This window comes from Phacochoerus africanus, chromosome 7 (genome assembly GCF_016906955.1).
Source record: "Phacochoerus africanus isolate WHEZ1 chromosome 7, ROS_Pafr_v1, whole genome shotgun sequence".
NCBI lineage: Eukaryota > Metazoa > Chordata > Mammalia > Artiodactyla > Suidae > Phacochoerus > Phacochoerus africanus.
In genome coordinates this window covers 78310677-78324764 of record NC_062550.1, presented here as the reverse complement: position 1 = coordinate 78324764, position 14088 = coordinate 78310677, and the positions used below count along the sequence as shown (strand labels likewise).

Sequence of the window (14088 nt, the reverse complement as noted above, 5' to 3'; positions counted from 1 at the left end):
ACTATTTTACAGAGTTGACACTCTACCCTAAATATGCATATTTTGTCATTTTTTTGGTTTCTGCTTAAACAGAGGGACACCCTACTCCTCCTATATTTGGCTATTTTCCTCGAACTACTCTAACTGCTTTAATGTTTTACTACTTTTATAATTTAGAAGCTCAATTTAAAATAGCATTCTGCTATTGTAGGGAGTGCCCTTAATTACAAAGTAGTGGTTTAAAATTCCTAAGATTTTTCTACAGTGGGGCTTTTCACTTAGATATATAGTTATCGTTGTCTTCTTGAAATTTCAAAAATCGTGCTGTTCCTGGGGTTTAGATTTAGTCTGTTTTCTTTCTTGTTTGTTTGTTTAGCCTCTTTATTTTGAGAATGTTATAATAGGCTTCTTAAAACTCAGAAAGAAAAACATATATACCCTTGGATGTATACACACAATAGTGTTTCTTCCACAGAAAATCTAATTTTTGATCTGTTTTGACCTGAAACTCCATCATTTCCCTTTCTCATATGTCATTTCATAGAGAATTTTTTTTCATAAGAATGTTATAAAAACATTTAGCATAATCACCAAAACATATTTAAGAAATTCTCTAGCAAAACAGCTATGATCAAAAACTTTCCATGAATAATTTGTAATTTAACTTTACTAAAAAAGTATACTAATAGTTTAATTTTGAGAAGCTCCAAACAAAGGTCAATGATTCATGTTCCTGTAGTGAGAAACCCATTATACTTTGGAATTGCCACAGAGACTAAGAAAACCACAATTCATCTTCTCAGATTATTTCGAGACACTTCAAATACTTGATTATGTTTTAGCTATTATGATACATTTGTGTTTATTTATTTTTATTTTTTGTCTTTTTAGGGCCACACCCATGGCACATGGAGTTTCCCAGGCCAGGGGTCAAATCTGAGCTGGAGCCACTGGCCTACACCACAGCCACAGCAATGCCGTATCCGAGCTGCGGCCGCGACCTACACCACAGCTCACGGCAATGCCGGATCCTTAAACCACTGAGCGAGGCCAGGGATGGAACCTGCGTCCTCAAGGATGCTAGTCAGATTTCATTTCTGCTGAGCCACCATGTAAACTCCTACATTTGTATTTAAATCAAAACCAATTTTTTTTATTCTTTGTAAATGAATGCTTCTCATTTAGTGGCGCTTGTCTTGATGGAAATGATTTCTGGTTTGTAATGGAAGATATATTTGCATTTAGATTTGTAACGTGTAATGACTGCATTTCTGTGAACTTAGCTCTCCTAAAACAAAAGAATGTGTGAACCACTTTGTCACTTGGTAATGTTTTCCTTGGTCATCAGAAAAAATTAGTTAATACCTGCCATACAGTAAGCAATTGGATAGAAATGACAGCCAGTATTTGGTTGGGAGCTTTTACATTTTCAACAAGTGACTGTGGTCCTTGCTCTCAGGAAACAAAAGGATGATAAACTCTCTAGAAATAAAGCAAAGAATTCTTTCGTCATCAGATTGTTTGATAACTTAGGATTGCATTTCAAAAAACAATCAGAACATCCCAAAAATTTCAAAAAAAATTTGAAAAGCAAAGGGAAATTAATTAATAGTAGCCCATTTTTATTGTTTCATATTTTCTTGTTAATCTTTTTCTAATATAATAACAACATGGGAAAACTTATGTTAAGTCAAATGGCTGAAGGAGAAAAATTATGACAATTATGCTTATCTCTAGTTCGATTCTTTATTTTAGATAGCTGAAAAACTAAATGTCATAATTTTTAACCAACCCTGAAGTGGTTTGTGAAAGAGCATAAGACTGAATAAAATGTTTACAAGAGTGTTACCAAATTTTGAAATATCTTGTTTAATTTTAAATATTTCCTAATCAGCACTTGAAGAGAAATGTCAAGGAAGCTGTAGTTTTATTGTTACAAGACAATTGTAGTTCTGATTAATTGGCCTTGAATGACTAACTCTCTTTAAACAATAGGGTCATTGCCAAATTTATTGACCGAAAGTCCATTTAGAGAATTGGAAATTACCTAGGCTATGTATTGAATTAATTACAAAATTTTAAATGAAACATCAAGAATCTACATGAATTGCTAAGCTTTTCTTTAAAAGTCTGTGCTTTCACTACTTGATTGCTTATTTTAATAGTCATTAAAAGTATTTAATATAGGAGTTACCGTCGTAGCTCAGTGGTTAACGAATCTGACTAGGAACCATGAGGTTGAGGGTTCAATCCCTGGCCTTGCTCAGGTGGTTAAGGATCCGGCATTGCTGTGAGCTGTGGTGTAGTTCGCAGATGTGTCTCGGATCCCGCGTTGCTGTGGCTCTGGCATAGGCCGGTGGCTACAGCTCCAATTAGACCCCTAGCCTGGGAACCTCCATATGCCGCAGGTGCGGCCCTAGAAAAGCCAAAAAAAAAAAAAAATTTATATAGAACTTAGCATTGATGTTAGAGGTCTTTTCTGATATTGTGTTTCTAATACTTATAAGATAGTGTCAAATATTAGTTTTAAATATTTATTTGTAGGGTAATTTAGTTAAAGTTTACATGAGGAACACAGAAACAAAAATACATGTTTTATCCATAGATGGCACTACACAGTACCAAGTGAAATAGACATTTCTTTTTTTTTTTTTTTTGTCTTTTTAGGGCTGTACCTGTGGCATAAGGAGGTTCCCAGGTGAATCAGAGCTGTAGCCACCAGCCTATGCCACAGCCATAGCAATGCCAGATCTGAGCCACATCTGTGACCCATACCACAGCTCATGGTAACGCTGAATCCCCAACCCACTGAGCGAGGCCAGGGATTGAACCCACAACCACATGGTTCCCAGTTGAATTTGTTTCCTCTCCAGCACTAACAACTGATTTCACTTGTTATTCAGTAGACAAAACTTTATTTATTTTTTTCTTTTCTCTTTCCCTTTTTTTTTAATAGATCTAGCTAAAACTAAAGATGTCACTACTGCGTAAAATAAGCATTAAATTTAAAACATACAATCTCAAATCAGCTTGTGCGACCACCAGTGGAATAGCTATTATTTTAGAAGAACTATGGTTAATGGTGCACTGGAATTATTTCTTCCTTTTGAGAAGAAGAGTGTTCATAACACATTAAATTAGGAACAAGTGATTTGGGGTTCTTTCTATTTTTCATGATCTCCTACAATAGGAGATCTGCTCCCAGGTCTCTTTATCAGGGAAAAGAGACAGGGAACAGGTAACTACCATATATAAGTATTATAAAAGCTCTGTCAAGGATTTCCTGCATGGTGCAATGGGATGGGTGACATCTTGGGAGTGCTGGGACAAGGATTTGATCCCCACCTGGCACAGTGGGTCAAACATCTGGAGTTGCTGCCACTGCAGCTTGGGTCATGACTGTGGCTTGGATCTGATCCCTGGCTCGGGAACTACACATGCCTCAGGGTGGCAAATAAAATAATATAAAATAATATAAAATAAAATAAAATAAAGAGGGGGGAAAAAAAAGCTCTGTCAAAGCCAAATCTAATTTAGTCTGGGTTAATGTCTTCCATCAGGGAAGGAGGCTTTGCTGAGGGCATGAGATTTAAAACTCAGCCTTGAAGGGATGAAATGGAAGAAAGGTTGTTAGGATGGAGAAAATGACATGTGTGAAGGTCCAGAGCTGGGAATGGGCAAACTATTTTCTAGGAAACAATATTCTCTTTTCCATTATGGAAGATATTTTTGTGTGTGTCCTTCATGTAATCAGTGTTACGTTCTGCAGGAAACTTTTTGTTCTTATTAATGTTAATAGGTTTTTACATTTTGCTATAGCATTATAAATTTTTAGTGTTTTCTAAGTTTTCTCTTTAAAAAAAAAAAAAGTCCCTTTCTCCTTACCTTTACCCAGACATTTATATGAAATATGTATTCTTTTACCAATGTTACATATGACAAATAGAGGTTGAGCAAGTTGAAGAAATTACTTATGGTTGCCCAGCTTATGGTATATAAAGGGCAGTTTATCCATGACAAAGAAAGAGTGTAATAGTTACTTTTCAGGACTACCTTATTACTAATTAGGATACATATTAATTCCCCCCATATCAATGTGTTTTCAACGACTGTCAGAAAGAAGAAAGATCTAGATCACCATAACAGCTCATGAAAGTCTAATATACAGACACTCACACAGACAAACACACATGAGCAACACCCCAAGGTCTTCCATTTCCTAAAACTGGAGGTCAGTAAATTTCATTTCCTTATTTTAACTTAATTTGGAATTTAAGTTTCTAGAATTAAATTCATCAAGTTTCTCACAAACTGTCAATTCATTCATGCCTCTGTAGTATCCGTACACATAAACAAACAAAGCAATAATCCACACCTCAAATATCAAGACTAATGTTATTCTGTAATTACGTACAACTTCAAGTTAAAGACAAGGATAGACTTGTTCCAAAGTGAATCATGTTAGAATGAACTCATTTATTTCAACTTTCCAACTTGGGACTGAATATGCCAGCCAACCTGCATAATTCTGGATATTCTATTGCATTTTTAGGGCTTGCAAAGTATATGTTTGTTTCAAATGCCCTGTTTTCCTTAAGTAGGCATATCTTAGGCATATTTGTAATTAATTGGAATAGTCAGTTCCAGTCATTAGTATCTAATGTCACCACTTTGAAGGAGGTTGCATCCTACACTTACTAATCCATAATATTCATGGCAAAAATATCAGGAAGGGTTTAGTAAGACTGTCAACCAAGGATGATTCAAGTGATTTTAAAGAAAAAAATTTTGACAAGAATGCTAGAAATAAATCATCCAGCATTAATAAAACCTCCAGGGAATAGGATGGTATTAGAGATATAAAATAGAGAAAAACAAAACTGAAAAAAAAAAAAAACCTGAAAAGAATTCAGAAGAAAGAGTTGCCATTTGGTTTCTCTACCAAATAAGCTATTTTGTGGAAACTTTGCAACTCCGAATGTACCGTGGTTTGAGAGAAGGAAGGTAGCATTTTACTAGTTATTTATTCTGTGACTGCCTCATTCCAACTAAAATATAATTCTTTGCATAACATGTTCTCTTTTACTTAAATCCCCACATGGAATTCATCAGACATGATAAAATACTGTACTTATTCCTCTTCAGATCTGGAGAAAGAGAGGTCTACTTTAAAAGTATAACCAAAGCATACTTTCCTTTGCAGTTCTTTGATCTTGTACTTTTTGTCTACCTTTCCTAGAAGACTTTGAGTTTAATAACAAATAAATATATTGCATGGAATGTAAAATGTTTTAATAAATTGGTTTAGAGTTTAATAAAAACAAATAAGAATTGCTTGCACTTAGGAGCAACATCTATTAATCAGCTGATGTTTATAGTACCTGCCACTTGGTGGGAGATGTAAGTGATCTGAAAGGTCCTTGACCTCCAGAAGGCTGGATAGATAAAGCATGTGATAAAAATAGAAAACGATGAAGTGCTAAAAACAGAGTGAGACAGAAGAGTTCAGTGAAGTCAAAGATTGGTATGTATTCACCCTAGACATGGGGTTGACTTAGAGCTTTAAGGCTAAATACTATTTAGAAAGCACCAAGGGAAGTGATTAGCTGAGGTAAAAGGAAATAATATGAATTAGGCACTGTTGTTGAATGAATATGTCACATTAAAGAGAAAGTAATTATATTAAGCCTAAGCAGATCAAAGTTTAGGTGTTGAGAAAAAAGTAACAGACTATAAAGATGGAAAAGTATGTTGCCTGAAATTTGGCAGGTCAAGAAAACAGGGGAAGAGTATAAATTTTGACTTTCTATTAAAGATGATAGAGATCCATTGTCAGTTCTTGAGAAGAAATAAAAAATACGTTTAAAATTGTGTTTAACGATAGTCTTAGTTACAAATTAGAATAATAAAGAAGAGAAAGAATCAAAGATGATTTCGAATTAGATGAGGAGACACTATTGAGATTGTGAAGACTAATCTTACCTTTGGTGTTGAAGACAGTGTCAGAGCTTACATTCCATTCACAGATGTTGCTCACAGAGGAAATGTATTGTTCAGTTCTAAAGTAGAATCTTTAGTTTAATGTCTCCTCCGATGTTACATAGTTTCATAAGTGAATTGGTCACTTTTAACAGGAATATCAATTATTTCCTGCATGTTTACTGCCTGATTCTTGGATTCTTGGCACTGATAAAAGAACTAGGAGAATTTTGCAAAACAGAGACACATGGGCAATGTCTGGATAAGGCATATCAAACAAATACATAAGCCCATCTGTCTTTGTCCATCAACAAACCTACATCTTCAAGACTGAGTTTAAATATCATCTCTCCCTGAGTACTTAGCAAATATCTCCTAGAGAAGTGCCCACTTTTCATGAATTTCTTAATCCAATCATAATTTGTGTTATATTATTTTAATGGCTTCTAAGTGTTGGAGACCACTGAACAGCTGATCTCTGCCGAAGGCAAACATCTGCTGTTGCAGATTTCTAATGTACAGGGTCTCCTTCAAAGATAAAATAAGGGAGTTATGCATAAACTATGCTATTCTATAAGCAGCAGCACTATGCCCTATGCCCTAGAGGTGTGCACCAGTGCTAATACTTTCCTTTGTTATTCACTAAGAGGTAGCTTTGTCTTTGTCACTGCCTTTGCCTGTTCCTGCTCACTAATCTACATAGGGCACCTTCGTTATAAAGTCATGTGGGCTAAAGCCCAGCACCTTGGTTCTGCAAAACAGGGTGCCTTCTGGAACCCCACTTTCTAAATGTAAAAGAGTCTTGTGTGTTTTGTTATACCACTGTTCCTCTTCCAAGATTCCCCATTGCCCTGCAGTGCTGCAAATGGCATTTAAGTCTTGGTTTTGTAGTATTTTTATTCGTATCTCTATTGAATTTAACTTTTACTTATGAAGTACTGTGGCATTATTCATTTTCTTTGATGGTATGTATCATTTAGAGTATAAGTACCTTGAAGATAAAGCAAGGACAAAGTCAAAAGATGTTTAATGAAACTACATTTATATGCTACTCTTGGTATGTGGTAGAAACACTACTATTCATAGAATGACTGAAATAGTAAATATTTTCCCATCTTCCGTAAGTACTAACGGTGCTCATATCACGAATATTCACAATAATGATTCCTTTTTAAAAGGGAATATCAGCGGGGAGTAATGAATGCTCTTTTGTTCAAAAGGTCACAATTTAAAAGTTAGAAAAAATAACAGACACCTGAGGGAAAAAATCTTTCTCCCATGTGTGAACATGTACGTACACTCCCTGATAATATATGCTTGGTACTTGATAGTATGTGATTTTTTTAGTATAAAATATGTTATACTTTTTAAGAAATAGTAAAGTCAAATAGGCTGGGAGGTGCCCAAGATAAGGGGCCAGGAAGAGTAGAGTATAAAGGCAGGCCTGGAAGAGAAGGTCAATAGCAGGAAAGAATGTACATAATACAGTGTATGAGCTGCATTAGTGATTCACACATTAAGTGTGTTCTAAGTGGATGTAAAGCGATAGGTGTTCATGGGAAGAGAGCATCTCAGATACGGTAATGTCTTAGTAATCAAGGCACCAACTTCAATTAATTGCCTACACAAATGGGATATAATATTGCAGATAAGGTAAAAAGGTACATTTTCCCTAAACTATTCTTTTTTTAAAATTTAAAATGGTTGGGGCATCTATAGTCTATTAGCAGATAGTCCAAGTCTTTGAACTCACAATATACATAAAGTGCATAATATATTAGCTACTGTTCTCAGAACCCAGTCTATGTTTCTAAACGAAACCATATGTGAACAGCTGTCTCAGAGGAAGGAGACGAGTTGTCCGGAATCCATGTCTTTTTTGTTTGACTTTTCCCTGGTACATATATCATGCTGAAAATTGTCAACATCCTGAGACTCTATGAGGGGAAATGGTAGAGGAGGGAACTAGCATTGATTGAGGAAGCACACGTGTAACAGGACTGGGTGAGACATTCATTTCATATTCTTTAGCCCAGGCTAAATTCATAATAAACCTGTAACTATTGGCGTTATTATCACCACTGTATAAGTGAAGAAACTGTGGCTTGGACAGAGGATGAAATACGCTTGAAGTCACCTGGCTAGTAAGTGGCACAGCTGGTATTCAGTGCCAGAGCCCCGGGCCCTTTCCTCTCCTCTGCATTGGCTTCATTCATGAAATGAAAACTGGTTGAACAAATGAAGTCCAATCATTATTTCCCCTATATCTTTACAGAGATTTTAGGTTTTAGATTTTTACTAAATATTTTGGAGGCTTGAGGATGAAAAAACACAGTTTCCAGACTGATGCTTAAAGCAAACCTGAACTGAATTGCCCTTAATTTTTTCTGAGGGAGTTCCCCGATGGCTCAGTGGGTCAAAGATCTTGTGTTGTCATTGTGGCAGCTCAGGTTACTGCTCTGGCGTGGATTCTCCCCTTGGCCCAGGAACTTCCACATGCCATGGATGCAGCCAAAACATTTTTTTTTCTTTCTCAACCAAAGTTTCCAATGTTGAGTTTTTTTTGTTTGTTTGTTTGTTTGTTTGTTTGTTTGTTTTAGCATCCAAAATATACTTTGCATTGTGGCAAAGTGTATGGGGTGGGAACTGAAGTCTGGCACTTGCCATCAGCCTCTACATGGAGTAGAACATGAGCAACTGCAGCTGCGGACCTGCAGCACCCCCCTGAGTGGAGCTCAGGGTGCAGACCAGGAGTGAGGCCGTCTGTGCTCTGGGAAAACTGGAAGAACAGGCCTTCAGATAGTTAGATATTTTCAGGAGATGATTTTATGAACCCAATTCTTGCATCTCCTCATATCCAGAAAAACACTAAAATCCATCAAAGATGACTAATGTCCATGACTAGTAATCACCTTCACGAGACCAGCCGAAAACTTCTGCAAAATGTGTGCATGGCTGTAGGGCCCTCCCCCTTCACCTTTATGGCTTATATCATATCCCCCCCTTTCCTCTTTGGGGCAGCATCTGAAATACTGTCTCCTGGGCTGTCCTTAGTGGGCAAAGCAAAAGATGTCGAGGTCAGCAGTGAGAACAGCCACTCCCAAGGGTGGGCCAAAGAGCCCTGAGGGAACTCAGGAAAACATATCAGAGGAGTGATTCCAGGAAGCCCAGACCTTTGTGTCTCCCCATTGAAAGGGTTTTCTGTGAATGTTCTGTCAATCTGGTTACCTATAAATCTTTTGTTCCTACTACCTCCCCATTGTTGCAAAAATTCGTTTTTCCTAGCTTCACCCCTCGCCTCCTCTGAGCAGTTTCTCAGGGCTACCTAAGGTGCTGCCTCCAGGGCTTAGGTCCTAATTTCACCCCAAATAAAACTTAATTCAACTTTCAGGTTGCGTTTTTTTTTTTTTTTTTTTTTTTTAGTTGACAGGGGTTAGCATAGGTGGTGACCATACAAAATTGAAAGCAAGTTATACTCAACTATAATAAATAAAATTAAAAAAAGAAAGCAAGTTGTATTGGATTATGTGTCATAGCAGGAATTAGCTGAAGATAATTTTTAACTTCCAAAGATCTAAAGCATTTACCAGAAGAGTGCTTGTTATGTAGTAGGCAATCAATACTTTTTTATAGCATATATGGATATCTTGTGATAGCAACATCAATTAATGACCTGGGCAGATTAGCAAATTTTAAATTCTCTCATTAGAAATATCAAAGTCTGGAGTTCCTGTTGTGGCTCAGCGGAAATGAATCTGACTAGCATCCACGTGGCCTTGCTCAGTGGGTTAAGAATCTGGCGTTGCCATGAGCTGTGGTGTAGGTCACAGATGCGGCTTGGATCTTGCATTGTTGTGGCTGTAGGATAAGCTGGCAGCTACAGCTCCAACTTGACCCCTAGCCTGGGAACCTCCGTGTGCTGTGGGTATGGCCCTAAGAAAAGACAAAACAGAACAAAACAAAAAAAAGAAAGAAAGATTAAAGTCTATCTTGATGAAAATATCAAAGCAATGATGTTTTAGACTTCTTGTAGGTAACCATAAAATTAGTCAAAATACAATGAATCAAGCATATTCATATTTATTCTCCAGTGCTCAGCTTCTTGTGGTAAAGGTTTAAAGTACCGTGAGGTACTTTGCGTTGACCGATTCCATGGGAAATTGGAAGAAAAATATTGCAGTCATCTACGGAAACCCCGAACTCATAAAGCTTGTAGATCTGCCAGATGCCCTTCGTGGAAAGCCAACAGATGGAAGCAGGTATGTAAGGTGTTTTATGACGATATATGCATTTTTGCCTTTAAAAAGAAAAATCTTAATTCATTCTGCATGCTTTAAATAACCTTGAAAGTTTTACTCCACTAAATGTGTTTTATTCTACTACACATTTTTTATACTATGCTCTGAATACTGTACAGTGTTAACACATTTGCTAAATTCATAGTTTAATAACAAATTAATCCTTTGATCTTTTTTTGGTGTGGCTGTAAACTTTACAAGAAATTCTGTTACCGACTACTAAGGAGGCTACTGATGATTATAATATTATTCCAGGTGGTCTAACAGTAAAATATATATGATGAGGTATTTAGCAACTGCCTGTTTCCACTGAGCTGAGGTTGCAACTTCGGAAATGGGACTGGTGCGTTCCACACAGATCATAATTGGAGGCTGTTTAAAAGTTAAGGACATGATAGAACCGGGGAGCCCGTTCTGGTCAGAGGCCAGAGTGGACACATTTGGAGAGACTCAGCGAACGTGATAGCTGATACATAGAGGCCCAGGCTAAGACCTCAGTTTAAAAAAGAAGGGTGACTGCTCCCTGCACCACTCAGGAAAGTAAGCTCCACACCCAAACCGGGGAAGGCATACATTTGGATGTGCTTGCCAAGCAAAGACCAGCCAGGGAAAAGGCTACAAATGAAGCCAGTAATGTTGACGAGAATAATTTCCCAAGGCCTGACCTCAGGGGCGCTAGGTTTTCAGCACAGCTATCTGGCTGCTCCCAGCATTACCTCACCGTAGTTATACATTTCTTTCTTTCTTTCTTTCTTTCTTTCTTTCTTTCTTTCTTTCTTTCTTTCTTTCTTTCTTTCTTTCTTTCTTTCTTTCTTTCTTTCTTTCTTTCTTTCTTTCTTTCTTTCTTTCTTTCTTTCTCATTTTTAAAGTTTTATTGAAGTGTTGATTTACAGTCTTGTGATCATTTCTGCTGTACAACAAAGTGACTCACGTTATACATGTATAAACACACCTATTATTTTTCAGATGATTTTCCCATATAGATGATCACAGAATATTAGGTAGAGTTCCCTGTGCTATACAGCAGGTCCCTGTTGGCCAGTCATTCCATATACCTCAGTATGCATAGGCCCATCCCAAACCCCCAGTCCATTCCACCTCCCCGCCTGTCCCCTTTGGTAACTGTAAGTTTGTTTTCAAAGTCTGTGAGTCTTTTTCTGTTCTGCAAATAAGTTCATTGGTATCCTTTTTTTTAGATTCCACATATAAGTGATATGATATGATGTTTGTCTTTCTCTGTCTTAGTATGATAATCTCTAGGTCCAGACTTAGTCGCTTCTTAAAGGACCTAGTCCTACAGTGGGAAAAAGAAACTCATCTTCAGCTGATGAAGCATCCTTTTCTCTGTCTGATGTTGGATCTATATGCCTGTTAGGAAGATAGGGGTTCAAACAGGAGCTAGAAGTGGGGTTCCTCAGGGCCCCTAAGTTTTCATCTTTACTCCTTGAAAAAGGCATGTAGGTGGAAGGGCACCAGCTTTTAAAGTGACAATGTCAGTGCATCACTGTTTTTGAATAAAAAGCTCCCAAATTGAGTGAGTATCTCAGGTTTCTGTGTAGAAGAGGCAACCTCTATCAAGTGTTAGGGTGCTGAGAATTGTGGAATGTGGCTCATGTTTGACTGAAAATTAGAAGCAAACATGTCTTTGTTTTCCACCTCAAAACAAAAAAGCAAATTATACACATATAATAAATAAATATATACACACACTTATATACATATATAAACATTTGTTTCTGCATCAAATATTGGTAAATGCAATTATTTCTTGTGTTTTAGCAGAGGTCATGATTCATGATTTAGAAGATTTCTGTTAACCTGTTTTATTTTTTTATTTTAAAATATTTTTTGCTTTTTAGGGCTGCACCTTCCCAGGCTAGGGGTTGAGTCAGAGCTGCAGATGCCAGCCTACACCACAGCCACAGCAACGCCAGCTCTGAGCCGCTTCTGTGACCTACACCATAGCTCACAGCAACGCCGGATCCTTAACCCACTGAGCAAGGCCAGGGATTGAACCTGAGTCTTCATGGATACTAGTTGGGTTCCTTACCTCTGAGCCATGATGAGAACTTCCTAACCTATTTTATTTAATGAATGCCACTACTACTTACTAAGTCATTCAAGAAAGAAATATTTGGCCCATCCTTTCTCCCCACAGTTAGCCACTCCCTAGCTTCTCTCAATTCTTTCAAAGTAACTCTTGAGTCTCCTTGGCAGCCACTCCATTCTAGCTCATCATTCTTCTATGACCTAAGGTTGTATTTAGGAGGTAAGTCTAAAACCTAACCCATGCCTATTTCTTCAGCATTATCTCAGGACACGGACTCTTAGACACGATGGCTATCTTGTTCACTCTGCACCCGGCTTAGAATATTGCTAAATACTGAATACTGTGATTTAGTTTGCAAAACTGTGAATACTGTGATTTAGTTGCAAAAAAAGACTGGCCACCTCTTAATATGTATATTTGTCATATTGTGGTTTTGCTAAAAGTGAGGGTTTGCTTTACTTAAAGATGTGTCAGGATAATGGCATAGTAGTTTTCTCCAAGAGGGAGAAATACTCTAAAGGCCCTGCACCCAGCATATGGAAGATACTTGCTCCTTCTGGCATCAGGCAGGAGCTGCTGGGGACTGGGAGTGGAGATGGGGAGACTCTGCCTTTTGACCACCAGGATCCTGTGCTGTCTTGCAGCTGCTGCAGCTGCTGTGGTTACTATTCATGAGGGACACTTCCTGACCCTTCCCTCCAGCCCCACAAAAGTGAATCAATCAACGGTGCTAACAACTTGGCCTTGGCTCACCACCAAGTATGAAATTATATAAGATTCACTAAAGGAACGTATTTTCGGAGTTTCTAAGATACAGATACGAATATGCAAAGACTGTAAAAAACACAGATGCTTTTGTACAGAGTCGGATTTCTGCTCTTTGAATTGGTTTTCCTCGTCATAGAAATTAGCTTCAGACACCTATACAATCCTCGAATCTCTGCCAGAAACAAATGACCCCGTGTGAAGTCACTGGCTTTTGATTTATTCTATAAGAAGTACTCGCATGAAGTTAGCAATTGCAGGTTGTCACTGCACTGCATATAATAATATATTCAACAGAAGTGTAATTTCAGAGGTAGTTACAAAATAATCACCGGTTGCTACTTTGTTCTGACTGCATAAATGGTAACATTGCTTTAATATAATGGTCTGCCATAAAATAATTTTATTTTATTACTATTTTACCTTATACCTCCAATGGAAAGACTCATTTGGCAAATTGTGACCACAGAGGTACTCACATGAGTTTTCAAGTTAACATTCTTCATTTGTTATTTGACATCATTTTTTCAGTAATGCATTGTAACGACTGCTGCCAAACAGGAACACACATTGCTATATAGAGTCCTTTGTCCTCTGGGTCCAGATGTATACATTTAGAGGCAAAGGAAATACTAAAATCATTTAAAAAGAAAAGAAAAACTCCTCATCTTATCCTTTCTGGAGCCAAAACTTTTGTTTGTTTTTGTTTTCACTTAATTTTACCTGTTTTGAAGATACCAGCTTCACTTATAAATTTAAGTTTTTAAGGCCAGCCTGGTGTTAGATTCCTTATCACCCCAGGCCCCATCTGTTCAGTTCTGTGCCATCCTAACACAGTTTTTATGCTCAGAAAAAAAAAAAATTATCCAGAATCCTCACCTCCCCTTGGTCTTGGCAAACCTGCCGGACAGCTTACAAAGATACCTAAAGAATCTCATGCAAACCTATTGAATCTATAGCCACTTGATAGCAGTCACTTACTTGGTTCCTCTTTTGGGGGACTCATCATTTTCTTCC

The 14088-nt window shown here is 37.4% G+C and overlaps 1 protein-coding gene across 1 annotated transcript in view; it reads left to right on the top strand.

The window, feature by feature from the left end:
- Positions 1 to 14088, top strand: part of ADAMTS20 (ADAM metallopeptidase with thrombospondin type 1 motif 20) — a 170511-nt gene that overhangs the window by 124649 nt on the left and 31774 nt on the right. Inside the window, exon 29 of the mRNA XM_047788004.1 lies at positions 10050 to 10217. Within this exon, the coding sequence (XP_047643960.1) occupies positions 10050 to 10217 (168 nt within the window). The remainder of the gene's footprint in view (positions 1 to 10049; positions 10218 to 14088) is intronic.